The 26578-nt window shown below is 34.4% G+C and overlaps 1 protein-coding gene across 1 annotated transcript; it reads left to right on the forward strand.

Moving 5' to 3' along the window:
- Positions 1-106: 106 nt before the first annotated feature.
- shtd (anaphase promoting complex subunit 1) lies at positions 107-25532 on the forward strand. The gene is made up of 21 exons (XM_088242295.1): positions 107-435; positions 531-759; positions 952-1284; positions 2147-3799; positions 3878-4038; positions 4123-4917; positions 5017-5179; positions 6198-6383; positions 7778-7928; positions 9255-9407; positions 9707-9947; positions 11126-11294; positions 13755-13934; positions 17277-17447; positions 17699-17917; positions 19085-19214; positions 20146-20347; positions 20997-21229; positions 22025-22276; positions 22605-23160; positions 25009-25532. The coding sequence occupies exons 1-21, from the start codon at positions 412-414 to the stop codon at positions 25471-25473; spliced, it is 6666 nt and encodes a 2221-aa protein (XP_088098421.1). The 5' UTR covers positions 107-411; the 3' UTR covers positions 25474-25532.
- The last annotated feature ends 1046 nt before the right edge of the window (positions 25533-26578 follow it).

Consider the following 26578-nt stretch of genomic DNA (forward strand, 5'->3'; position numbering starts at 1 on the left):
ATGAACCGCTATAAGTGTAGAGTTCATAAATCTTATATCTATGCGTCACACTTTCTGCGCGGACATTAAAAAATTAATGTTCGTATGTTGGCTGCGTTGAATTTCCAATGGTTTGCGTTCATAGACAACTAATGATCTCAGCTTCATTATGCGCGGTTAAATATGACAGGTATCATTACAAGTTCTTATAAAAATGTCATTTTGTTTACGAACATATCTAGGTTCATGATTATCATAATGAAATAGTTACAATGTTTATGCACGCACCGCACGCAGCCTTGGCTATTTGAAAAATACGGAATAAGCCGGCGTCAATTGTCAAACATTTTTGGGTTATGATAAATTAATATATTATCTTGCTTCGCTTCTTAGAAAAATCAATCAGCAAATCTGGATGAAGAAAATTTCAAAATGATTGCTGCTTCGGAACCGTTGGTAAGAAGAAGTTAAGATTCCATGTTTTTTAAACGGTTAATCAAAACAACTAATAATTTGACCGGGAAATTGATTGATTTGCGCTTCAATTGCAGGAGTTTGTTCCGCATGGTCGTCGAGCAATCTCAAAGCATCCAGGATCAGTTCTGAAATCAGCCACGACCAGCTCATATCCTTGTGAGACGTCTTTGCTTCACAAGTTGAAAAATGTGGCCATCTCTGACAGGAGCGACTGTTCCTGTTATTTACAGAAGGATAAAGAAGCAGAACAAAATGAGAGATGGTGTGTGCGACAAATATTTGCAAACCCCAAGAAACAAGAAGGTAAGTGTGGGTATCATTTGCTACTAAGACCAGAGTGAATTACTTACCAGTGTCAAAAATGTTTGCCAGAACAGTTTTTTTTACCCATGAGTAAAACTGATGTAAAGATAATTCACAATTCATATCTGCATGTACAATAATAAATGAGCTAGAAAATTATGGTTATTTCAATTGTTTTACATAATTATTTAGATATCGAAGATGCTCCAGACTCCACTCAGCGTAAAAAATGCCTATCCCGAGTTCTTGAAACAGATAATCCAAGCTTAAAACTAAAGCACGAATATAATCTCTCCATAAAAACAGAGTTGTCCAACAGCAGTAAGAAGAGAAACAATGATAGTGCATTACCAAGTTCTTCCCGTCTTGGCTCCAGTTTCAGTTGTATCAATTCATCGAAGAGCATATCTACCACAAGCCCTCTTCCCTCTCCTGATGATAGGCTTAGTTCTCCGGATCCTAAGTTCGACTGCTGTTACGAGGAAGAATTGTATGTAAAAGGAAAAACTGCCATCTGGTCAAGAGGTAAACTATATAATTATAATAGTCCAGAAACCGCGTATCAAACTGAAGCCGACTAAACTACTCATAAATGAGTAGTTTTACGTTTTGGGCATTAGTTACTCTGCAGACATCGCTTAGTATGCAACTGCCGGTTTAAATTCAGTTAAATGGGAATCGGGTCCTGGTCCTGTGGCTAGTGTCTCGGACTCATGGATAAAAGGTCCGTGGTTCGAATCCCACTCTACCCTAACTTGATTCCCATTTTCTAATAGTGAGTTATTTTTTACAACTCGTTGAAAATGGCCCTCAAAATGAAATATTTGGGTAAATCTTAAGAATGCAAATATTTATTTAAAAAAAATAATAATTATACCCTCAATTGGCAAAATTTTACACAGTGTGATGTATACAAATTTGGTTCTACGCGCCTTGTATATTATAATTCTATGGGCAGCTTACCCACCACATACCGCACACCGCATCTGAGGACATAAGTCTCCTTGGCGGTGCCCACATACACGGAAAATTTGCTCATTGTCAAACGAGAAAAGCTGCCCGAAGGAGCTCTCTGAAATCTATTAGCCTTAGCATCTTTGTGCTGAAAGAAAGTAATCCAGAAGTACATAATATGTACTTCATTGGATTGAGAAGAGAGGGAAGTGAATTCTTCACTGACTGGGATTAAATTGATTGGACATGATCAATTCGCCGAAATTATTACAAAACTTTTTAAAAGCCTTGAAATTCTTTTTAGAAGCCACCAGATCTGTATATCCGACAGGACCTATAACAGGGCCATAATTCTATGGGCAAATGATTTACATTTTAAAAATAATCAAGATAAAATATGTAAACATTTATTATATTCATTGTATTTTTTCAGGGCATATATCTAATCCGGATTCCAAGTACCAAGATGCAGAGTCACGTATGACAGTAACATCCTTCACCTGCGAGACTAATATCAAACATGCCATCTTCTGTAATTTTCATAACACAGTAAACGATAGATTAATGTACGATGCCCTCAATAACATTATTAATGAAACCAAATCCGAAATAAAAATCAAAGACAATTTTGAGGACGAAAGTCTCAATCCTATTCCTAGTATCTGTGTTGTTGACAAGAATAGTTTGAGAGTTTTCACTGAAAGTGGAGAAGATTTTATAACTAGTTTACAGTTTCAAATCAAACAAATTTGGAGCACGAAATATGGGATATTACTAGAGAAAGATGCAGCTCCTCCCGTAGATTCTTCCTACATTCATAACATCCTTACGAACAGAACTCGTAATGATTTCTCAGCTCTAAAAACTATTAGTAACCGATCTAGTGTAGGATCTGGATTACGAATAAATGCGCACTCACTTTCAAATGATAATTTTGGCGGCGTTTCGACTACATTCGGTGAACCAGGTATTCAATTACCGACGTGCTTCTCTCTCTCACATCCTTTAGATGAAATGGCTCCGGCATTAATTAAAACCTCGCAGTTCGGTCTTCAGTATTACAATGATAGTTGCATGAAAATTGTTTTTATCAGCGTGAACCCGAGTATAGCGTTAGTTTTCTCCAGCAAAACTGGACTGCACAGCTTATACATTGTGAGAAAAGCTACAAGTGATGAATGCCATTCTATTTGTAAAGATTGGAATAAAACATCTAGCGTGTTGAGTCCTTCTGGGTTTTTAAACATGGGAAACAGTGCATCCATCTTTAATGTTTCGACTCATAACAATGCTGCTGTTAACCAAAAGAAAAATACAAATGCTAGTTGGTTAGATGGTATGCCAAGTCCTTACACGTCTAAGCCAGGTAGCAATGTCGGATCTCCCGGACATTCCCGCACAGAAAGTCCGATGGCAGGGCTCTTTAACCGGTTAGGATTATCTCCTTACACTTCTATCGGCCAGGCCTCAAATAGTTCGATGCTCGCTCCGAACACACGACCTTCGCCCCCAACCCAACCTCTGTACCCTGATCTCTGCTTCGAACACATCTGGACGGAATGTCACGGAACTCGACGCGATAACATCAACGCGTGGTCTGCAGCCACACAGACATTTCTCCATACGGATCATACCAACCAACATTACTTATGTTACTTGGTTTCTTATGGTACCAACACGCAGTTACAAATAGCGCGCCTTGAAAAGACACATTCCAGTATTGGAGATGATTCTAAGAAACACTTAATAGTGGGAGTGGTCAATTCAATACCAGCGAGAGACGCTATTGTCTTACCAACGCTTCAATCGATCGCTATCATTGATTTGTCAGGAAACATCATATTGTATTCCGGTACTTGTATGATTGGCAAAGTTCACATTGGAGGTGTATTAGCTGGATTAATAACTTCTCCATACAATCAAAGCAACGTGTTTGATACGTCCTTTCCTAGAAGAAGTAGTTTATTACCATCGAGTCATTCTCGTGATGTTCCTGAACTAGATGACTCAGCTTTACATCAGTTGTCTCCCGTGCCTCGTCACTGTGGAATGCATTCATTGAATAATAAAACTTTTGAAAATGGAGGTAAATAATAAGTAAAAAAACATTCAAATAACATCAACCTTTTCTAGTACAACTAATGAAGTAACTTTTTTTCTTTAGGTCTTCAATGCTTAAGAGACCCTGTTGGTAATAGAGTTACTTTGGAATATGGTAAAGGAGTTTTTTATAGAATATCATTACCCGAATTGACAACTAACTCTCTCATCTTAAAATGTATAAACGCTCTAAAACAAGTACTTCAGAAAGATATTGTTATGCAGGTAATCTTATGTATAATATTCTCATTTCAATTAAATGTTTGGTAACATTTTGGGTCTATATTGTTACGTATTTTATTTTTTTAGGTAGTTGCTAAATGGTACGGTATTAGGAATGCTCCGGGCACACAAGATTTGTGTCCAAAACTGGAGTGGTCCATGTTTGTATCGCTTATATTAAATCTCCTAGGTTATGATACCTCAAAACTTCCTCTGACAAAACAGGCTGATAATGGCTCATCAGAAGTAGCTACAAAAAAACAGCGAACATCTAGCGATGGAAGCCAAGAAGACTGGGAGTACCTGTTGAAATCTGACCACCATATCTCTATTGGAAGCTCTCTTGCGAAATTGCTAAACTTTAAGAAAATTGACAGCCAATATTTACAATCTAATAAGTTCAGTGGGCTATCCAAAATGGCCTGTAAGGCGCAGAATGAAATGGACACCTCTCATTCGGAAGATTATAAACACAATTCACAATCGAGAAGCTTCAACACAAATTCTCTGCTATTTCCTTACATGCTGCCGATATTGTACACATTTCACTTGGTGTACGAAGAATTAAAGATGAATGTTTTCTTGTCTGACAACTTGGAACCTCTTGCCCAACTTCTCCATCAGATTTGCGCGGATCTTCGACTTGATAATTATGTAGCCCACTATTGGAAAGATTTTCCATCCGTGTGTCCAATAAATGTAGATTTTAACAAGTCGCAAATCACCGAACTTGATGCGAAGAAACTCAGTCAGCCAGCTTATTTTAGCACTAATCCACCTAGTATCTTTAATCATTTGTTCCGTCTTATGAGAGGGGATGAGAATCGTCTGTGGTTTCCTTATTTAAATAATATAAATACAGTTTGCAGAGATGTCATCGAGGTAATCCACTCTTTAATACTACTTATTTAAGTTTATGTACTCATACATACATATAAGAAATTATATGCGGTATATTTTCACTCGGTATATAACTTTCAGGTGACCGGTTTGATAGCCAATGGAATACCGGGACCTGTTCAAGCAATTCTGTCAGCGAGGGAGAATGTTAATGCCAGTAGTACTCCAAGAGTTAATGATACATTGCCTTTTACTGACCTATCTAATATAGAACAAGCTGTGGTTCTGATGTTATGCATGAAAGGTATAAAATATTCACGAACTTTTAATGCATAATCTTGTGTTATTTATTTTTAAAGCATTAACTTTGCGGTCAAACATTTTAATTAATGTTAGTAAATATTAGTATTTAACTGCTTACCGACTTTTTATATCTACCGGTTTTGAGACGTACTGCGAATAAGACAACTGCACGGCCGATTGAGTTTTCATAATTGAAATTGACAAACTTGGCATTTCGCTGTCCTGTTTTCCGCACCTAAAAAACTAAACCCATGTTTACGTTTTTTAAGAAACTGAATAAAATTTTCTTCATTAGTACCTTTTCCGTTTTTTAAAATCATTTGAAATATTTGTATACCGTATGTACGTCCAAAGACTGCAGATAAAATTAGGCGCTTTTTCGGTTTTTCGGATGGTCCTAGATCCCATTAGAAACAGTTTATCAAAAAGCAATAGTAAATATCTATAGTGTGTAAAACAATCATTGCTCAATCAAAAATCTGTGCCATAATTCGAGGATAAAATACAGGACTACGTTTGTATGAAGAAAAGTAAGACCACGTTTCCTCTTAAGGTTGTTGAAGAACATATTATTCTAACGAAGTATTCAATTTGTACAAAGCACTAAAATAAATTAAATATGTATCAGCACAAAGATGCCAAGGCTACCAAACCATAAAGAGTTTCTCATTTGCCATTCACATCACCAATGAGCAATTTTTCCTTGTATGTGGGTACTGCCAAGGATATTTAAGTGTGTGGTATATGTTCGGCGAGCTGATGTATATATTACATTTCCTCCTTTAAATATAGAAAGAGCAAGCCATATTGAAACTGGGAAATAACTACGTAAAATGTTGATAATATAAAAAATATATAAGTTAACAATGTGAAGATTAAATGGTCTTGGGGTCAGTTGCATAAAAAAGGTGAATTTGAATATTTGTTACAAATTGGTTGCATGAGAAGAGTTACCGTTAGTGTCCATTTTTCCTGTTTTGTTTAATTTCTTCGGTTTTTTATTCGTCTCTTATGGACAGGTTACACATTGAGAGATTTGCAAGCCTTTCCTCCCGCCATCAACCTTTATATTATGAACACGATATCACGGTGCAAGAATAATCCACCGGTCGATTGGCCAGATAAGGCTTATTCCCTAATCATGAGAGAAGACCTCGCTTTACGGGCTAAGTACTCCAGCTCTGAAAAGGGAAAACATACCCAGGGTAAGTAGTATCATGAAAGATCTAGTACATACATTGAATATCTAAAATTGATAAAAAGTTATCATCATCCCCCTTCTGCACCCTGTGGTGCATAGGACACTGCATTAGATGCATAGGGTCCTAAAGCGTACGACTGACCACTTTACCTTCATGTAACAGGTGATCATGTTAGACTGTATTTGGTGTATCAATGAAGTACTTTATGCACCATCGGGTATGGATAAAATTAATAAATATATATATTTATTATTTTTTTTAATTAAGGAAGTATTTAATTTATATATGTTTATTGAAGCCAATTTGTATAATTATCAGTATGTTTTCTAATTTATAATAATGATGTCTCATTGGTAATTTATATTTATGATTCAATTTTAATTATTATTACCTGCATGTTTTCTCATTTATATTTATATTGAATTTTTTTTATGTTATTATTATTTTTTGAATTTATTAAGCATCATTTAATGAAATAAAATAAAAAACACATGCAAAAAAGAAGGTCCTTCCTAAAAATGGGAATTTCTTAGCTAGTCGGGACCTGAAACAAAGAAACTCTGTGCATTTTAAAACTGTGAAATACATAAATAAATAAATTTTAAAAAATGCGTCCTTATGATTTCCCCAAATATTTAATTTTGAGAGCCATTTTCAACGAGTTGTAAATAACTCACTATTAGAAAATGGGAATCAAGTTGGGGTAGAGTGGGATTCCAACCACGGACCTTTGGGCCGTGAGTCTGAAACACTAGCCACGGGACCACAACCCGATTACTTATAATCAATTCAGTGTTTTAACAATTGATTTATTTATTAATTTTTTTCCGTTATAAATAATGAATAACAAAAAAATAATGTGACCTCACTGGGGTTATCCGTACTGAAGACACTTAACAATATACCTTTTAAAAATATTTTTAGTTCAGAAAGTTTAAAACACTACGTATCAATGTTTATATTTAATTTATGTACACCTGTATTATTTATATTATAAAACGTACAATAAAATAACAAAAACATAACATAAACTATACATTTGTGGAGCAGTTTTTTCAAAATTGGTTTAGGCGAATGAAACAGTCCATTTTACTTCTACCCAGCTCCACTATCCATTTTTTTTTAGCCTTTTTGAAGAATTTCTCATTTCTAATTGTTTTAATAGACAGTGGAAGTAGGTTATAGATTTTAATTTCATAATACTCAAAATCTCTTTGTCCGAAAGTGGTATTAGTATGTATTTGTTTAAGTTGTCTTTGTGTTGAGGATCTAGCAAGTGATTTTATTCTTCAGCCACAAAATCCTTCGATTGTTAAATAAATATTGGCTTTTGTAAAAAATATTTAGTATTTCAATAATCAATGAATTATAACTATTTATATTGATTTGGTTCATAGATGACTCAATGAAGGAAACAATCTTCACCCAGCACATGGACCCTGATCCTGAGAATCTGAATATCGGTGTTAAGGCTAGCGATGTTGAGAGAACAGGACTGGAGATGATTGATACTAAGCTTATGCGATTGCGGTTTCCAGATGATCACAGGTTGGATTCATGGTTATCAATAGTAGTTTATTTACTATCGAATTTGAAGTAATAACATTTCCCTAGTATTTTCTATTTGCCTCTTTCTGTAGGCGAGCCTGTATCAAAAGAGATTAATTTATAAAATCATTTATATAACATTTCAATGAATATTGAATGAAAAATTTCTGAGGTATCTCTACATGAGGAAGTATGGTAGTTATCCGTGGCTCTATCCCACTGGGTTCCTCTTGGGTATGCTTGGGACCAATAGTTAACAACTTAGAAGGGATGGGTCTACACTAACCCATTTTTTCAGACTGTTAAGGGGTTTCTCGGCCATTTTAGAGACTATCATTTTTTATGTTCCTGATGGCTATCTCCGACAGCGTCAGCACAGACTGTTTTACCTCCCGGTTTCCAGAACCAACCTGCCTCTGGTCATGCCGATTGGAAGAGCAGTCAAGCAGCTGAACATTATCACTTTGGAGATCGACATCTTTCACATTAGTGAAACTATGTTTAAGAGGCAAATACTCTTGCTATTAGAGAGTATTATCCCTTAATAATGTGGAACCATTGCTCAAGGGTTCTTGGTTTGATATAAAGTTTCAATTTAACGTCTTAAATCCTTTGTTATTTGTTATGTTACTTTGTGAAAAAATATGTTTGAATTTGAATTTGAAATTAAATTCAGTGGAATATATAAAACTAAAATAACCTTAATAGGGAATACTCCAGCCACACATCAAATCATCGAATTTTATAATTTGATCAGTTTATTTTGTTCTAATATTTGCACTATGTAAGTAGGGTACCGAAGATATAATAATTATAATGTCTAACTAAAATTGTTTAAAATTTCATTTGTTTTAATTTAGTTTTAATTTAGTTAGAATTCTGAGAATTACAGTTTTGACGATGTGGATATATTTTATTGTAGTTGTGGTCACTTTATTAAGTCCATCAGTGCTCTGTTTAATTTGAAAACGACTACTTAGTTTTTGGCACCTTTTTGCCCTATACATATTCTAGAACAGCGATCGGCAATTGGCGGCCCGCGAGTGCGTCCTTCTCGCCCTTCGAGTTCATGTTCAGTTCCTGAACAGACCACAGTAGAATACGCAGCCTGGTCGTTAATCAAGGATTTCACTTTATTTTTTCGTCAATTAGAATGTTCAAAAAAATTATTTCAAATTATATTCTTTCATCACAGCAATTATGTTATTGCATATTAGGCACAGTGGTTTTTAATCAGTTTTGTTTGGCTTGCACGCACATGAGTACCGTCAAAAATCTAATAATTTACAAACAAATTTGGTAGATATTTCTTGTATCCATTTTTAGAGTGGCCGAACTATGCAACATGTTGCAGTCATCTATACCTGTTTCCATCGCTCTCACACAACATCCAGAGGTTTCCGATCATGACTTTATTGAAGAGCAAGAGAGACATCTGCTGGCTCTCTGCAACAGAACAATGGCTCTTTCCGTTGGCAGGTAAAAAAATATTTAATGCTTCACATCTACTTGCTGTCAAAATATCAAATACATATCTGAAACATAAAAGTTCTGAAGATGCATCTTACGTCAGTCCCGGGTTCCATTTCCAGCACGGGCGACTTGAAATATTCATTCAATAGGTGCTCAGTCCCGCATCTAAAGCGTGAGAATTAACTTCTTAAATGCATTGCGGTTGACAAATTCTCCTACTATTGTTTATAAGATCTTGAGTTTTAATTTTTTTTTTGCTGATGATGCGTGGATTCTTAATTCGATTGTAATTCAACATTTTATAGAGGGATGGTGACTCTTCGTTCTACACTTTGCGTCATAACTGAACCACTTCATATTCCCAAGCTGTGCCTGACTGGCCGGGCCCCGCCACGCAACGCAGTCATCGACCTTTCTCACATAGAAGTGTCCCCGACGGTATCACAGTGGCCCCTATTCCACAACGGGGTAGCCGCAGGATTAAAGTTAGTGCCCATGGGAAACTCTACCATTGATTCAGCTTGGGTTGTGTACAACAAACCAAAGGTATGTGCAATAATGTATACAGAATAGTGTCGAAATAGCCTTTGGAAATTGCTCAACACATTGAAAACTTAAGTCAGGAGAACTGTGGTGAAATTTGTTGATGGATAAGTATTGTGAATTATTAGAAATTTTGTGGTCTATTAGAGTTCCTATTTTCTAGCATACAACCTGTGACAGTTTGTAAGTTTTAGATTAAAATTCTTCGACAAAATAATAAATCCAACTTGCCAATGAGGAAGATCAGTGCTGCAGAAAATTGGATATAAAAATGTTTTCTTGTACAGTCGAACTTGGTTATAACGATCACGGAAGTAGCGAGATCTCGGATGTAATGAGGAAACATCAGTTGACATTTTAGTTTGTGGTTTTGTTCATACATTTATGCTCTTTTATAACGAGCTTCTTCTCGGACGTACCGAACAAAAATACTGCCAACAGTTGAACAAAAACTCTTCAATTGTTTAAAAACTTTTTTTTTAAAAAGGTACCAAAGTAATAAAATCCCAATGGGGGCCTTACTTATTTCTGATGCTGCTGGGCATTGGGATCGATTTACTTCTATTATACTATGTAAGTGTTTAAGTACCTAATTGGTGTTTTCGCCGACAACATTAACAAAGAATCACACATATGGTTGAATTTCCAATATTGATTAAATATTAATGTTCCCACCTCTTTTAATTCTGAGATGTTTTTTGTAACTCTTCATTATTACCCTCTAATTAGGTTTTTTTTTTGTTCCTTACAATTTGTAAATCTAAAAATACCGTATTAATTTGTAAATCAAACAAAAATAAACGATCACTTCTTCTCTCATCTCATAAGTCATTAGTTAGAAACATGCTTACAGTTATTTAATTATCGTAACTTCAGATAGTTCATTTTTAAAAAAAATAAATTATATAAGCCTGTATATTTTATTGATAGTCAATTAAAAATTGTCTCAACCGTCCTTAAAAACTCTTAACAACCACTGATAGACATTACACGTAACACGTGTATGACAAAAGACGAAGCCAAATGGCGACGTATAATATATATTGCCAGGTACTATACATAAGATTTATAGGTACCGTGTCCCAGTTGTCATTATATGCACATTTTTCCATTTGATTCTTAAAACCGCTATGTACCTACTTTTTACACGGGTAAAATTATATTTTGTCTGTTTATTGAAGGTAGGAAATGCACAAGACTTGCCAACCGAGCATGCTGGATTCCTAATGGCTCTCGGTTTAAATGGCCACTTAAAAGACATGGCATTCATCAATGTATACGAGTATCTCGTCAAGTGCCATGAAATGACCAGCGTTGGTTTACTTCTTGGGATTGCAGCTACATACAGAGGTTTGTATTAAAAACATTCAGTTTTTAGTGCAGACATGGTAAACGATCGCCTTAATCGGTTACAAGTTAGAAAGGTCATTGCGATTGAACTGTTAATATACCTTATTTTTAATGGTGGGGTCAGTGCTAAATAAGCTCTTGAGGTTACTGCGATCTATGTTGATCTGTTGTGACGGGTCCCTGTAAGTTGATTCTCGTCAAGTTTAAGTTATCAAACAGCTGGGCAAATGCTCTCATATCTATTACTAAATCATCTCCTCCAAGCCAAGGTATTCAAAGTAAAAGTTTGTTAGGTAGGGGACGAGCGCTCACATCCTCAGGTTTAATTAGTGGTACCCGGAAGATGTGACTATTTTTGTGATATAAAGCACCACATTTATATCTGTAGAATGTGCATTGATGTTTCATCAACTGCTCTGCAGAACCTAGATCTAGAAGTTCATTTTTGCGATGTTTATTCAGTCTAAGTACCATGTGTAATGTATTTATTTAATATAGTTATACAAATAAAATTGAACACCTAGTTATATCTTAATTAATAACAATATACAGTAAAACCCTCGTTTTACATTTTTAAAGGGAACAACTAAAAAAGTGTAAAACTTTAAAATGAGGAAATGAAAAATGTATGAAAAAAAAGAAATTTCATTCAAGTATAATTATTGTAGAAGACTACTAAATATACTGCAGAAAAATTGTAAGAACTTTCATGATTGGGAATTGTTCATATTCACCAATGATATAATTAAAAATATTTTGTTTTTTACCAAAAAATACTACAATGTGTTATTTTTATTGATTCAAAAAAAATACATGCATAAATAATTTTATCTATGTACTTAACCTTGAAAACATGAAAATAAAAATTAGAATTTGCATAAAATGCATACAAGGATTTTTTTCCTAAATATTGGGAAATTTTAGTTATATGGTATCACTTTTTTTAGTATGGCACCACAAAATTTCCACTGTCATTTACATCGCGGCAAAACTGTTCCACACTTTAAGGATAACTGTTTAAACTATCTCCTTTTCACATTATGTTTATAACATCAAATAATATTTCTATTGCCAATTTTTAAAACTTTTTGCGTCATAATTTATTGACGTAAATACTTTATTCTTCCTTAACATGCGTCAGCTGCATGTCACTATTTAGTAAAATATCAAAATTACACACTCAAACAAAATGGTCAGTTACACTGCACCTACTTTGAATTTAGTTTGAGACAATAATTTTTTTTATTTACCTCGATTTTATTCTCCATGAATGCGGCGGCGCGCGGCTCGTCTTTTGACAGATCGAATGAGTTATGAAAAAATTTCAATGTAAAACCGGGGCTATGAAAAACATAAAAAATGTTAATTGAGGGGGAATATTTGAATGAGAATGTATGGAAAAAAATGGGACCTAAATATTTTGATGTAAAAAGCGGGAAAATGTAAAATCGATGAATGGAAAAACGAGGTTTGACTGTATATACATAATTTAAAAAACAAAACATTGTTATTAAATCCAGACACTTAAGATGATACTCTATCTACCTATATGGATGTTTGTTTTTAACAAAAATCATCGCTATCCCACGAAATGGTGTGATTGTGCCCAGCACCCCCAATCTCTTTTGGCAGCTCATTAAATATCTTAAGTTCTTTATGATACATATTGTTTTAAGTTGCCCCGATTCTTGTTTTGGGCAGTCTGAAACCCCACCTCGTAGGATAGCGGTGTATTTTGTTATATATGAATCGGGTTGTGGTCCCGTGGCTAGTGTTGCGGACTCACGGATCAGAGGTCCGAGGTTCGAACCCCACTCTACGCCAACTTGATTTCCATTTTCTAATAGTGAGTTATTTATGACTCCTCGAAAATAGCCACCAAAATTGAAATAGTTGGGTAATTATAAGAACGCTAATATTTCATTTCAATTTTTAAAAAAATATATATGTTATCTTAAATACAGAGTGTTCATTGAAACCTGTCACATCCGAAACCACGATTATCAGTATGAGCAAGAAGACATATTGGCACATTAAAATATTTTTTTAGAACTAATAAAATTTAAAAAAATAAAATATCAAAAAAAGCAAATAGTTGCTTACTTCTCAGGGGAGAAAGAGGAGGGAAAGGGGGGAATCTGATACTGCCCCGCGCTCCTCTCACTTCTCTTCTGCAGAAGTAAGCAACCATTTGTTTTTTTTAATATATTTTTTTTTAAATTTTCTTTGTTCTAAATATATTTTTAAATATGCTAATCTGTCTTCCTGCCCATACTGATCATTGTGGTTTTGGATGTGACAGGGTTTAAAGAACACCTGTATATCTTAAATTTTTAAATTAGATCAATAATTAAAAAAGTTTTTCTACATGTTAGATTTGGATTTATCTCCTTTCGTCAATTTTAATCTAGAAAGTATTATTTTATTTTCATTTTGTAATAATGTTCTCTGTTTTTACAGGCACAATGGATATTGCAATTACAAAACTAATGGGAATTCATGTAGAAGCGTTGTTACCTCCCACTTCTATCGAACTGGATATTCCTCAAAATATTCAAGTGGCTGCGTTACTCGGTGTTGGACTGTTATATCAGAAAACAGCCCATACGCATATCACGCAAGTTTTGCTTAGTGAAATAGGTCAGTCAATTTGAATTTGATTTATTTTTGTCAATGTATTTTTATTTATTTATTTATTTATTGTGGATAACTTATATAGCGCCATTTTCGTAATAAAATACCTCAAGGGCGCTTTACATGGTGATTCTACTGTTAAGTTAATTTAATTGAAGCTTTAAATTTGTAATTTGATTAAAATAATTTATTTTGTTGTCACGTGCTACGGATTTATTCAAATGATTTAGAGAACAAGTGGGTTTTAAGTTTTTTCCGAAACATCACTTCACTTTCACAGCCTCGCACCTCTGCTGGGAGAGCATTCCATGCCATAGGGCCTGCGACCGCAAATGCGCGCTCACCAAATTTAGTGCGCTGTTTGCGTAGAGGTATAATAACTTTTCCTCTCGCCGTAGACGTAGCTGATCTAAGCGTGAGACGCCTGTCAGCTAGTTCATCTGGAATGCATAGTTCCCTTAGATATTCCGGAGCCGAGTTGTGCAGTGACTTATACATAAGCCAACAGAGTTTGTATTCGACCCTCTGTGGAAAACGTAGCCAGTGTAGTTCCCGAAGTAGTGGAGTGATATGACTGAACTTAGAGATTCCGAAAATAAGTCTCGCTGCGGCATTCAATACAGATTGTAGGCGAGTCATTTTGTTCATTGGTAGACCTGCATAGATACCATTACAATAATCGACTCTAGACACTACAAACGCATTTATTAATTGACGGGCGGCATCAACCGGCAAATTTTTGCGTATGCATTTAATTTGTCTCAGCTGGTAGAAGCATGAACTTATCGTTCTACTAATTTGAGCGTCAAGAGATAGGTCAGAATTGAGTAAAACTCCCAGTAGTTTAACGGTGGGTAGAACGGCACTCCCTACATTGGGTAGAGCCGTATCCTGGATCAAATTCTGTCGTCTGGCTGAAGCCACCCACAGTTGTTCAGTTTTTGATGGGTTTAATGTTAGTCTGTTTTCAGCCATCCAGTTTCCTATTTTCTTGATGCATCCATCAATTAAATTGACAAGCACACTTCTCTCGCCTGGTTTGCAATAAAAATAAATCTGCGTATCATCTGCATAGCAGTGCGACCACAATCCACATTCTTTGATAATGTTCTCTATATCTTTAGTGTAAAGGAGATAGAGAAGTGGTCCGAGTACTGACCCTTGAGGCACTCCTGTAGACACCCGAAAGTTGGTTGAGCTTTTACCCTGGAACACGACTGCATATTCTCTTTTATTAAGATATGAACTGAACCACATATGTGCCTGATCACGGATACCATAAGTTTTCTCCAGACGTTCAAGCAAAATATTATGGTCTACAGTATCAAATGCAGCACTCATGTCCAGAAGAGCCATCAACACCAGATTACCAGAGTCCACCGACGTTATAATGTCAGACAGTACTCTTATCACTCCCGTCTCCGTGGAATGAAAATGTCGGTATGCCGATTGCCTTACCGAAAATAAAGAATTCCGCTCGATATAGTTAACGAGCCTGTGAGAAACTATTTTTCTAGTATTTTTGATACGATGGGAAGATTTGAAATAGGGCGAAAACTGGAAAGATCTTCCACATCTAGTTGGGAATTTTTTAAAAGTGGAGTTACATTTGCTTTTTTTATGGCTCTCGGAACAATGCTGCGCTCCATGGATGTATTAAATAAATCTGTTAAAAATGGAGCTAATACGTTAATGCATTTTTTCAAAAGCCATGTTGGCATCGGATCTAATATACATTGTTTGTTGGGTAATGCTGCAACAATTTTTTTAACCTCATTTATAGACGTTGGTTCAAATTTACTGAATTTTTGAAGGGCATTATCTAAAATTACAGGTTTTTTCGCTGAACTACACGCCAGTCTGATTTTTTCGACTTTATTTGTAAAAAAGTCGGCAAAATCAGTGGCAGTAGCGCTTGTGTTAGATGTCTCTGCTATACAGTCACCACGAACAGATTGAAGGCTTCGCCAGAGTATTACCATATACATTACAGGCTGCCCTCCATTTTCATGTATAATTTGTTCCTGAAAATGCATACAAACAATGTTAATGTAAATTTAAAAAATAAAAATAAAAAAACAGTGATTTTGCAATATTTTAAATCAATGTTAGAGGCACACTAATATAAGAGATTCACTTTTTTTATCATTTCTTGAAATAGTTGTATAACATACTTTAATCAATTTTGAAAATTAGATGAAAAATTATTAAAGATGAGAGGCACCTTATTTTGTTTTTTTCTTTTTGTAATTTCTTTCTTTCAATTAATATTTTATATTTTTGTCCTGCGTGCCCTTAGGGGCCTTACTTTACAAAATTATATCTTCATCTCCAACCAACGATCACTGAATTGAATGCAATTATTGCAATGAGGAAGTTTAGTGCTACGGGAAATTGGATATAAATTTCAACGACATTGCTAGTTCTTCCAAATCAACTTATTAAAGAGTGGTGTGATAGATTTCTGGTTTACGGGAAGCCAATTCACCAATCTGCAGAACTCACCGAAGAGAACATGTGACGTCACTCGCATGCGGAGTAATTTCTAAATTACAAAACTTAAAACAGTCATAGCACTGATAATACGATACATAAAAATATTTTTATGAAGATTTTGGTTTAGTTTTATGGTTTATTGACAAATAAAATAAATAAATTTACTTCCTCATTAATATAGTTATCTATTTTTGTATCCATCATTATTTCTAGCAAGAATTCTCAAATCTCGTCGTCGTATTTTTAAGTGCAAAAAAAAACTTCCATAATGATAGAATACTACTGCGTCTTAAAATACAGCACTCTGCCCGGACAACCCCACAAATACGCTGTTTTTCCCTCACAGGCGCCATTGCTGTGCGGAACATGGTACAGTGCGTAGATGTTTGAGTTGCAGAGTATTGCCTTTATAAATAAATAAAAAATGTTCCACCAGAACAGGTTTTTGTGAATTCTATTAAAAATACAAAATAGCCTTTTTTAAAATTATTTATATTTTATCTAACTTCTCACCAAATATTTGATTAGTCTTAAAAACTTTGAAGTCTTTTATCTCGACACTAGCTTTTTTAAGATATAGCGTATTGCCGTAATACAAGAGATGTTAAATAACCCCTAAAGTAATTCTGACTACTATTATTGTTAAATTAATTTATTAAAATAATTATTTATTTCTCTAAATAATCAAACTAGTGCTCACTGGTTGAATGCGCTAGCTAGGTCACACAATATTTTCATAATGTATTTACGCTCACTCATACTAAAATTCTTATACATCTCCATTTAAAAGATTTTTATCATCTATTTCTGATGCTATGTATTATTGAGTAGTTATGTTATGCACAATTCCAGGTCGTCCTCCTGGACCCGAGATGGAGAACTCTTCGGAAAGAGAAGGATACGCTCTGGCTGCAGGTCTTGCTCTAGGGTTAGTTGTATTGGGGGCTCATGCATCTGCTCCGCATCATCTCGCTTCTTCCCTGACCCACTACATGCTCGGAGGGAACAAGAGACCCCTAACAGGTAACTCGAACGACAGAATATATATTTTTGTTCATTTTTTACTAATTATTTTTTTACTTTTCAATAAAGGCTTAAGTATTCAAATTGTGTGTATTATTACAACTGTCAACAATCAACCCGCGCACTGTTTGTTTGGATACACTAGCTATGTTATACAACAAAATGTATTTAATAATTTTCATATTCTACTACATATTTTTTCAAAACTTTCATAAATCTGATATCTTACGTCTATGTCTTATTCTGTCTAGGTTCCCAGAAAGAAAAGTACAAACTGCCGTCCTTCCAAATTCGCGAAGGGCCGACTGTGAATGTAGACGTGACGGCTCCCGGAGCCACTCTCGCCCTCGGGATGCTGTACCTCAGGAGCGGCAACACTGAGGTGGCCAAATGGTTTCAGCCCCCACCTACGCACTACCTCTTAAACCACGTCAGGCCAGATCTACTGCTCCTGAGAGTGATAGCTAGAGGTAATTCAGAAATATTTATGTTCATCATTATATCTTCTTCTACACCCGGGTTCCTTGTCCAGGAAACCTCAATTGTCCGTCTCCAGTTGTTTCTCACTAGTTCCTGATACTCTGATTACTGGATGTGGTGTTCTTCTCAACACAATCCAACTACCCCAATTCAGGTCTTACGACAGTTTCCCATCCTATTAGTTCGTTATGTAGGAGCCTTATACGTGATCAGTTATTATTATTATTTTTATTTATTTAATTAGGTAAACTAACAGAATGTACAAAATATATTGTAAGTTTTTTTGTATTATTAGTGTAGGAAGGATACCCACGCACACACCAAAAAAATTGTTTACGCTGAAGACTGAATACTTCAATTTATGTTAAATAAAACAAATCTAGAAAATCATAAATTGAATAGATGTTAAATTAAATATGTGATTGTTTCAATATGTATTTTTATAACTTTTGACTTAAATTTATGTTCACTGTCATGAAAAATATTAACCTCAGTAAATCCATAGTTATATTGTTAGCATATTCTAGGTATTGTAGATTGTTTTGAATACGAGGGTAGTTTGATAAGTCAGTGACTTTTTGAATTTCCCACGCAGTAAATTTAAATGCAACACTGCTCCCGTCAACTGTTGTCAATCTATTAATAGACTACAGGAAGTTTTCGAGCAAGCTGCATTTTTAGTTAGTGTTTGACAGCCATTGAAAGCAGATACCTTTGTGAATTTTAATCAAAATGGAAAAAAAAAAATAGTGTGCTGATTAAGCATTATTTTTTGCATAAAAAACTATCACCGAAACTAAGAAAAGGCTTGATAAATACTATGGGGACTATGCGCCATCAATTTAAATGGTTAAGAAGTGGTTTACTGACTTCTGTTTTGGTCGTATCAGCACAAGTGACACTGAACAATCAGGTTGCCTAAAAGAGGTCGTCACACCAGAAATTGTTGATAAAATCCATTGAATGATATTAGATGATCGGAAAATGAAAGTGGCTGAGGCTGTAGGCATCTCAACTGAGTGGGTATATCACATTTTACATTAATATTTGGACATGAAAAAGCTATCCGCGCGATGGGTGCCACGATTGGTAAACTCCATATATTGTAAAATAATATTTAAATGACTTACTTTTTGCAATAATTATTTCGTCCATAGGATTAATTCTATGGGATTCAATAGAACCTTATGAAGAATGGGTAGAAGATTATGTACCAGAATCTATAAAACCATACTGTTGTGTCAGGCCGAACGAAGAACACTCTGATATCGACTATGAAGCAATGAAGTGAGTAAAAATGAAGAGTTCTTTTTTTTAATACTTAAGCACTTTGATTTTGGTTAGACACGCATTTCTAACTATGTAAAGCGAGACGTCTACAACATTCATTTGGCTACTTGGGTTATCTTGGGTTATTCCAATAGAAAAAATATTTCGGTCATACAGTAACATTCCAATTATCCGGATAATCTGTTTTTGATGTGTATTATTATTTATTATCTTTTTCTGAAATTAATGTATCAACTAATTTTTATTATTTGTTTTTAAAAATAATTTGTTAATACCATTTTTTTTTTTACGTATAAGTATATGTACATTTATATTTTTTTTGTTTAAATTCTTTACAAGTTATTAACAATTTGCTTTTCAATTCAATTACTTTTCTTATATCTATATTTATTTTTTTCTTTTTTACTATGTAAAGTTTCACTTTTTATTTTGCATGGCAGTATGCTTTTTATTGTTCCTGCATGTATACAAAAAAGCGTTGTTTATCTTTTAAATTATTACTTACTATATTTGTACTTACCTGTATATTTTTTGTAAATGCCCCTTGGGCGTATTGTAAAATTAAAGTTAAAAAAAAAAAAAAATAATTACATAAACTATTAAATCAGGCAATATTTAAAAAAAAGAAAACATAAAATTTACTCTTGAGTCACTTTTTTGTTGGTTTTGAAATGATACAGTGAATTGGAATCATATTAAAAACTTACTTAAACATGTCCAGCAAAATCATTTATGAGCAGCGAGCACATCTCCTTTATTTTTTATTTCCCGATAACGATCTGGATGACTCAAACTGAGTTCTAATGTAATTGAATAAACGCTGAAATATTTAAATCCTTAGTATTTTATTAGTAAAGTTTTACATATTATTTATGATTTTAAACGAAAGGCTTCGACTAAACGCTGTTTTTCTTTTATAAAATTACAGCCAAGTATACTGCAATATAGTGGCTGGTGTGTGTTTCTCTATCGGATTGAGGTTTGCCGGTTCGGCCAATCAGGATGCTCGAGACACGATATTATTTTATGTAAAGAAGTTAATCATGATTGGATCCAAGAGTATCGGAGAATTGGCAGGAAAAGCAACTACCGAAACATGTCTCAATTTGGTTCTCATCAGCGCTGCTATGGTGAGATAGTTTGTATTAATTTAACAATATGTAGATATTAAATTAATGAGAGTTTAGTGTATAATTAGTTATTAAGTGCTTTATTATTTAAAGATGTATAGTGAATTATAATGATCTTCGATGAAGAATTTTCACTAGCAAACTTGAATTTAAATAAGTGTTTTTAATAGCAAAGTAAAATTTATTTTGTTGATTGATGCAGAAAACGATTAAGACCGAGAAAGACTTGGCGTGACCAAATTTGGCAAATACTTTGACGTGGATATGTCAAACGTCAGAATAACTGGTGTAGATGCTTGATAAGATGTGTATGGAGGAAGCGAGGTCTGCATATAATTCAGAGTGATGTCATGAATCTACTCTGCTGAAGAGGAAATTTCTCTTTAGAATGAGGAAGTACAATGCTATGGGGAATTGGATATAAAAAGTGTTTTCTTACATGTAAAAATTAGAACATTAATTGTGGCGAAGTTTCTCAAACGTTTGAAAAATTGATTTATTAAAAATAAACTGCTTCGCAACGTCACAGGTTTATGTGACCACATGTTTGCGAAAACCACTGAATTTCCCTCATTGGGGATGATGGGGCTTTCAGTGATGATTGCTTCTATTCTTTTCCTGCAGCGGTCAAATAACATTATAATTTCAGGTGATGGCTGGGACAGGTGATTTAGACATCATGCGGTTATGTCGCTACCAGAGGTCCAAAGCGGGACCGGGTGCGAGTGCCCTGAGCTACGGCTCCCAGCTGGCAGTGCACTCTGCGCTAGGCCTGCTGTTCCTTGGCGGGGGACGGTATACTCTGGCCACGACTCCGACTGCAACTGCTGCACTCCTGTGTGCTTTCTTCCCCAAATTTCCACTGCATAGCAACGATAACAGGTGCTTATCGGAATGTCCACATGAAATATCAGATTTTTCCAAAACGTTAACAAAGCAATATCATTTATCTCAGTTTTAAGTTATTTTTTAGAACACTGATTTTCGTCACTGCAAATATTTAATTTTTTTAAATCATATTTGTTTTGATTATATAGCAAACTACAGTTGTTACCAAAAAGTTCCAGTGCAACTAACTTTTGGTACGTGTGTTGCTTTGCAGTAATTTGATACAAAATCATATTTATGTATTTGTTTGTAACTAAAGCAAAAACAGCATTCTCAAACAGTTTACGTCCTGATGATGATGTAGTAACCTCGAAACCGGTCGACATTTAACTAAAAATGAATATGGTACATACAAGGTTTAAAATTTTTGAAACAGAGAGATAGCCTGCCAGACTATCTCTGTGACAATGTCTCGGAACAAAGCCCTGTCACACAAATTACTGTTTACATGAGGACAATGGTCAAGTTCTGAGACAGAACAGTATTGTATTGTGTAAACAAATGGCCTTTAAGAATGGTACATTTCTGAATTAGGTAACATTAACGATTTAAAAAGTATTAAAGGTTAAAACCGTTTGTAATATTTTCCTCACGTGTGAACTGAGGCCTTATTTTCATATTGTCCCAGTGTCCTGTCTTGCACGTTCGAGGCTGTTCACGGAACTGGGACAAGACAATATTGTCTTATCTATTGTATTATCCGCATGTTAACGATACTTTATACTATTTAATGTTTAATGTTTTATGATAGTCTAAACTCTGAACTAATCTGGCTATAATAATTTATAGGTACCATCTCCAAGCCTTCCGCCACCTGTATGTATTAGCAGCGGAGCCACGACTTCTCATTCCTCGGGACATATCTTCCGGAAAACTCTGTTATGCCAACGTACAAGTTGTCACACTGCACGAAGATCAGTTAATCAACTTACGAGGGCCGTGCTTCCTGCCCGAACTAGAAAAATTAAAGGAAGTTAGAATCTCAGATGACAGATATTGGTCCATTGTATTCAAGAAAAACAGAAATTGGGATCAACTTTTGTAAGAATTGAATTGAATATATTTTTAATTTTTCATCACATTATCACAATATTGAATTACTTCATAGAATATGCAGGCTTGAGATTTTTGAAAAATTGTAATCTCGCTTGGTATTAAATCCGGAACGCCCGTGCAATCATTTTAGTCACTACACCACGGGTGTTGTTAACAAAATGAACACGACATGTTAGATTATTACGCATGAAGTTCCAGCATGAAATATTGATTGTAAATGTTCAAAAATATGTTGTTCAAAATAACACAATAATAAATTTTTTTCTTATAAATTTTCTGATTCATAATTCATTGTAAATAATTTCATTTACAGATCCCTTTTAGAAAAATCTTCATGCCTCGACGTAAAGCAAAAAGCTGGATGTCTGTCATATCTCGAAGACCCTCAAGGTTTCCAAAGTCTGCTGGCCCAAATGCTAACTACAGAGAAGTCAAATGTCTGGTCTGCAAAGCCAGAAAACATACTCGCTTTTTCTAACAACCCCGGGACTGTAAATTTCACTAAACATTACTTATTTGACTCTTTATCAAACGCTTTAGCCACAAATTTCACCGGTGCTCCAACAGACGCATCGAAGGGTGATAAAAATGAAGAGTTTAGCACAAATAATATTTGCAGTTCATGCTACTTCTCCGGAGTTACAAAAGTGTTTGTGGAAACTGAAAAGCCCGAAGAATATCTGAAGAGAACCGATAAGAGAATTGATTCAGCGGAATATAAAAATTTGTTTAAATTAGACAGTAAATGTACCTGTGATAAGCACACACAAGCAGAAAGAGAGTTCATTCAAATATTGGCTATTGCAACATACGAATGCGTTATTAGAGATACACTTTGCATACTTCCTGTTTGGATCACATTAGTCAAAGTAAGTATAAAGACACATTTATGTTTTTGCTTGACACTCGCCACCCCTATAATACAAATAAACATCTTCACACTAACCAGTGTACAGCTTGATTGCAACACGCCTTTGACTCGTCCAAGAAAACTGCTATAGGCATAGCGAGGAAAGAGGCATATCCTTTATTCAATTCGAAACTATCCTAAATGCCAATTTATCAAAATGCCGACGAGAACCTGGCTTGGGAGAACGCACAGGAGCTGGCAGCCGATAGAGATGCATGGAGGCTCTTTGCGCACACCATATGCTCCAACTAGGGAGCGGACATGGAATGATAAGGTAACTTTAAAATCAGCATTTGTGAGTCGCCCTCTAAAAATATTTTTTTTTATCCTCCTTCATGAATGCTACAAATAGACAAGATATGCATTTGAATTATCATAGTATGATTGTAATTAATCACTGCTTGTATATTTGTGCTTTCATGGGGGTAGATACAAATATGTGTTTTTAGTGGGTTACTCGAAAATGATGATTTTAAAGTTACGTAGTTGCAGTAACTACCCACGGTATTCTATTTAAATATTTTGAACTGAAATAAACCTTTGTGTATTTCTGAAATACTCACATATTTGTGGTATGAAATGGTCTATTTTAGATGTACGCTTCTAATAAGGAAATATCACATGCAGAGGCGGTTCCTTAGTATGTGCATAAGTGCAGTGCATTGCCAAGTAAAAATATGTGGAAATAAATTAGTAATTTTATTGATAGTAAAAATATTTTATAGGTACAAAGAAACAGGGATTCGTTGCAATATTATACTCGTAAACATCATAATATTCAATACTAGCGCCAAAAAATCTAGCAAGATCGACTCTAGCGGACGATTTTCTCATCTTGTCTACGCATGCGCAATCGTCCCTGTGCATGTTCTGTTTTGCACAATTGTTTACCCTAAATTTGTATGAAATATGTGATTTCTCCTAAGATCATCATTTGAGCGAGATAGACAACGCTTTATACCGGTGAATCGAGCGTTAGAGTGCGAAGATAATATACATACTCCTGGCATTGTCAATGCATGCTCAGATTTGAAGTTCGTTTGCAATGTCACTTTGAACATGCGTAATGACATGATATGAGTACGAATTTAGTTGATTTAGTATCCTATAACCTGCGTATAATATTAGGCGAATTTAGCGTTCCTGGTTCCAATGCGCGGGCTGTCATCTGTCATACTATTGCCCGTTTATCACGTCAGACCTGTCATATTGTTATAATATTATTGAACTTAATATATAAGTTTACGAAATGTAAAGAAATACACTGCCCGTATTTTCGGTCAGGAGCCGCCAGTCACATGCTACTAATACCGATAAAAAAATACAAAATTCATTTAGAAAAATTAGTTGTTTTTTCAAAATTGATTGTGGAAAAATGTTTTCATACATAACTTTAAAAAAAATATTAAAAAATATGTCCCTACAAAAACGTGACATATTTGGCCTTGATAATTGCGATGTCAAGATTTGTGACGTTTTAATTTTATTTATTTACTTAATACATTGTTTGAGACATAAGTCCCAACTCCATGGTACTAAAAGTCTTGTGTTGAGTTGGGAGAATGTTTTATTTAAATTTTAATGGTCACAAACGAAGTTCGAAATTTACACAAATCGTGATGTATTAGGGGCACGGCTAATGCAATGGACTGTTTTCGCCGGAATTCAAAATTACAAATTTTAAAATATTTTTTATGCTACTTATACGCAGTAAAAATAATATTTTTTTTACTTGACAGCATTTAATAGACCATTATTATTGTTAAAAAACGTGATATTTCCCTATTCTTACTATTTTAATTTTCAGATTCTTCAAAATTTGCCAAAAAACATGTCAGTCCATCAAGTTTGGCAGCTGAAACTGTTATTTGCTCACATAGAAAACCACAATTTGAAATACAACGAGAAGACGCAAAGTATTCCAGGTACTTTAAAACGGAAAAATGAACCTCTAATCTCAAACGAGTTAGCTTTCTCATTAAAACAAAGAGCGGAATTTACTTTTGACTCGTGGGAACGACATCTAGGAAAGAGTTTGAAAGAATTCATCAAGATTAATGACAATTCTACAGCTATAAACGTTGAAAGCTGTAACAGTAAAAAATTAGCATCGTATATAACATACTACGATATTCCTCATCAAATATTCCCACAAAATGGAGACTCATCTCAATTTAATATTTTTGATCTCTTTGTCTCAAAGGAACTATTAAGTTTAGATTCCTGTACAGTACAAAAGATTGTAAGCATTATGAGTGCAAATTATGTGTAGTTTGTAAATAATTAGACTAAGCATTGTAGATATTATCTGAAATATATTTTAAGTAATAATGTTACGAATTTTATTGATTAGTATTCCTTTCAAATTTTAAACATTGGTGATACATCGTCGTTGCCCTCGGAATAACTGTTAAGTGATTTTTCTTTTATAAAAGTATTTTTAATTTCTCATCAAGATTACACAACTTTGTTTCAACAAAATAAACTTAAATATTTTTCAAAATTAAATTTTTAATTTTTCCTTTTTGCTATTAATAAAAGAATGCGTCGTCAAAAGGTGCATTGTGTTATAAATCTCCTTTTTTTTACAATATTACTCAATAGATATTGCTGGCGCAACGACGTCTTACTATGTGAATTATATTTTAGACAGAAAAAAAAAATCAAACCAGTGAGCTTAGAAGTGAGTCTGTGTCTATCTGTTTGCAAAAGGAAAATTGTGCAGAATTTGGACTTAACATTTCCAGGAAAATGTAGAAATAATAAAATTGATGCAATGGTCAGGAGTCAATAACTTAAGCATTATTAATGGTCATAAATTTGTAATGTTGATCTCAAAACAGTAACGAAATATCATTAACTTCAACATTTTTATTGATGAATCCATAAATATATAAGCAGATATTCTAGTAGCAACCTCTCATGAATGTGGAGGTAATTTCAATATGTCTACTTAACAAGTATTAAGTTGGGTATTAAAATAAAACAGATTTGATTGTTTTTCGTATTTTGTTACTCACTACAGTAAAATCGAGTGAAACAATTCTCAAATAATTATAATTTCAATTGCTCTGAGATTTTGCTTGTAAAATGGAGGCTAATGACATTTATTATCGTACGAAATTACCGCCGTGAGAGAGTAGAAAACGTTTTTACCGACAGAAGTAGCGTATCGCCAACAGGTGGTACTGTAGTAAGCAATATGAATAATAGATGGCTCATCGTGCCTAAAAATACGAAAACACGAAGTTCTACTGCAGCTGTTCGCTGTCGTAGAAAATGGAAAGAGAAAAGGAGTGGTGAACGCGGTTAGCACGCTTTTTTATTGGCTTTTTACACTTCTGGATGATTAATCAACCGGCAAATCAAAGAAGTTA

This window comes from Micrasema longulum, unplaced genomic scaffold (genome assembly GCF_059751315.1).
Source record: "Micrasema longulum isolate JH-2025_06_02 unplaced genomic scaffold, ASM5975131v1 h1tg003589l, whole genome shotgun sequence".
Lineage (NCBI taxonomy): Eukaryota > Metazoa > Arthropoda > Insecta > Trichoptera > Brachycentridae > Micrasema > Micrasema longulum.

Coding starts and splice junctions, on each gene's coding strand:
- shtd (XM_088242295.1), top strand. CDS start 412: ATGATTGCTGCTTCGGAACCGTTG. Junction 1,285..2,146: donor AACTGCCATCTGGTCAAGAG/GTAAACTATATA, acceptor GTATTTTTTCAG/GGCATATATCTAATCCGGAT. Junction 4,918..5,016: donor TTTGCAGAGATGTCATCGAG/GTAATCCACTCT, acceptor TATAACTTTCAG/GTGACCGGTTTGATAGCCAA.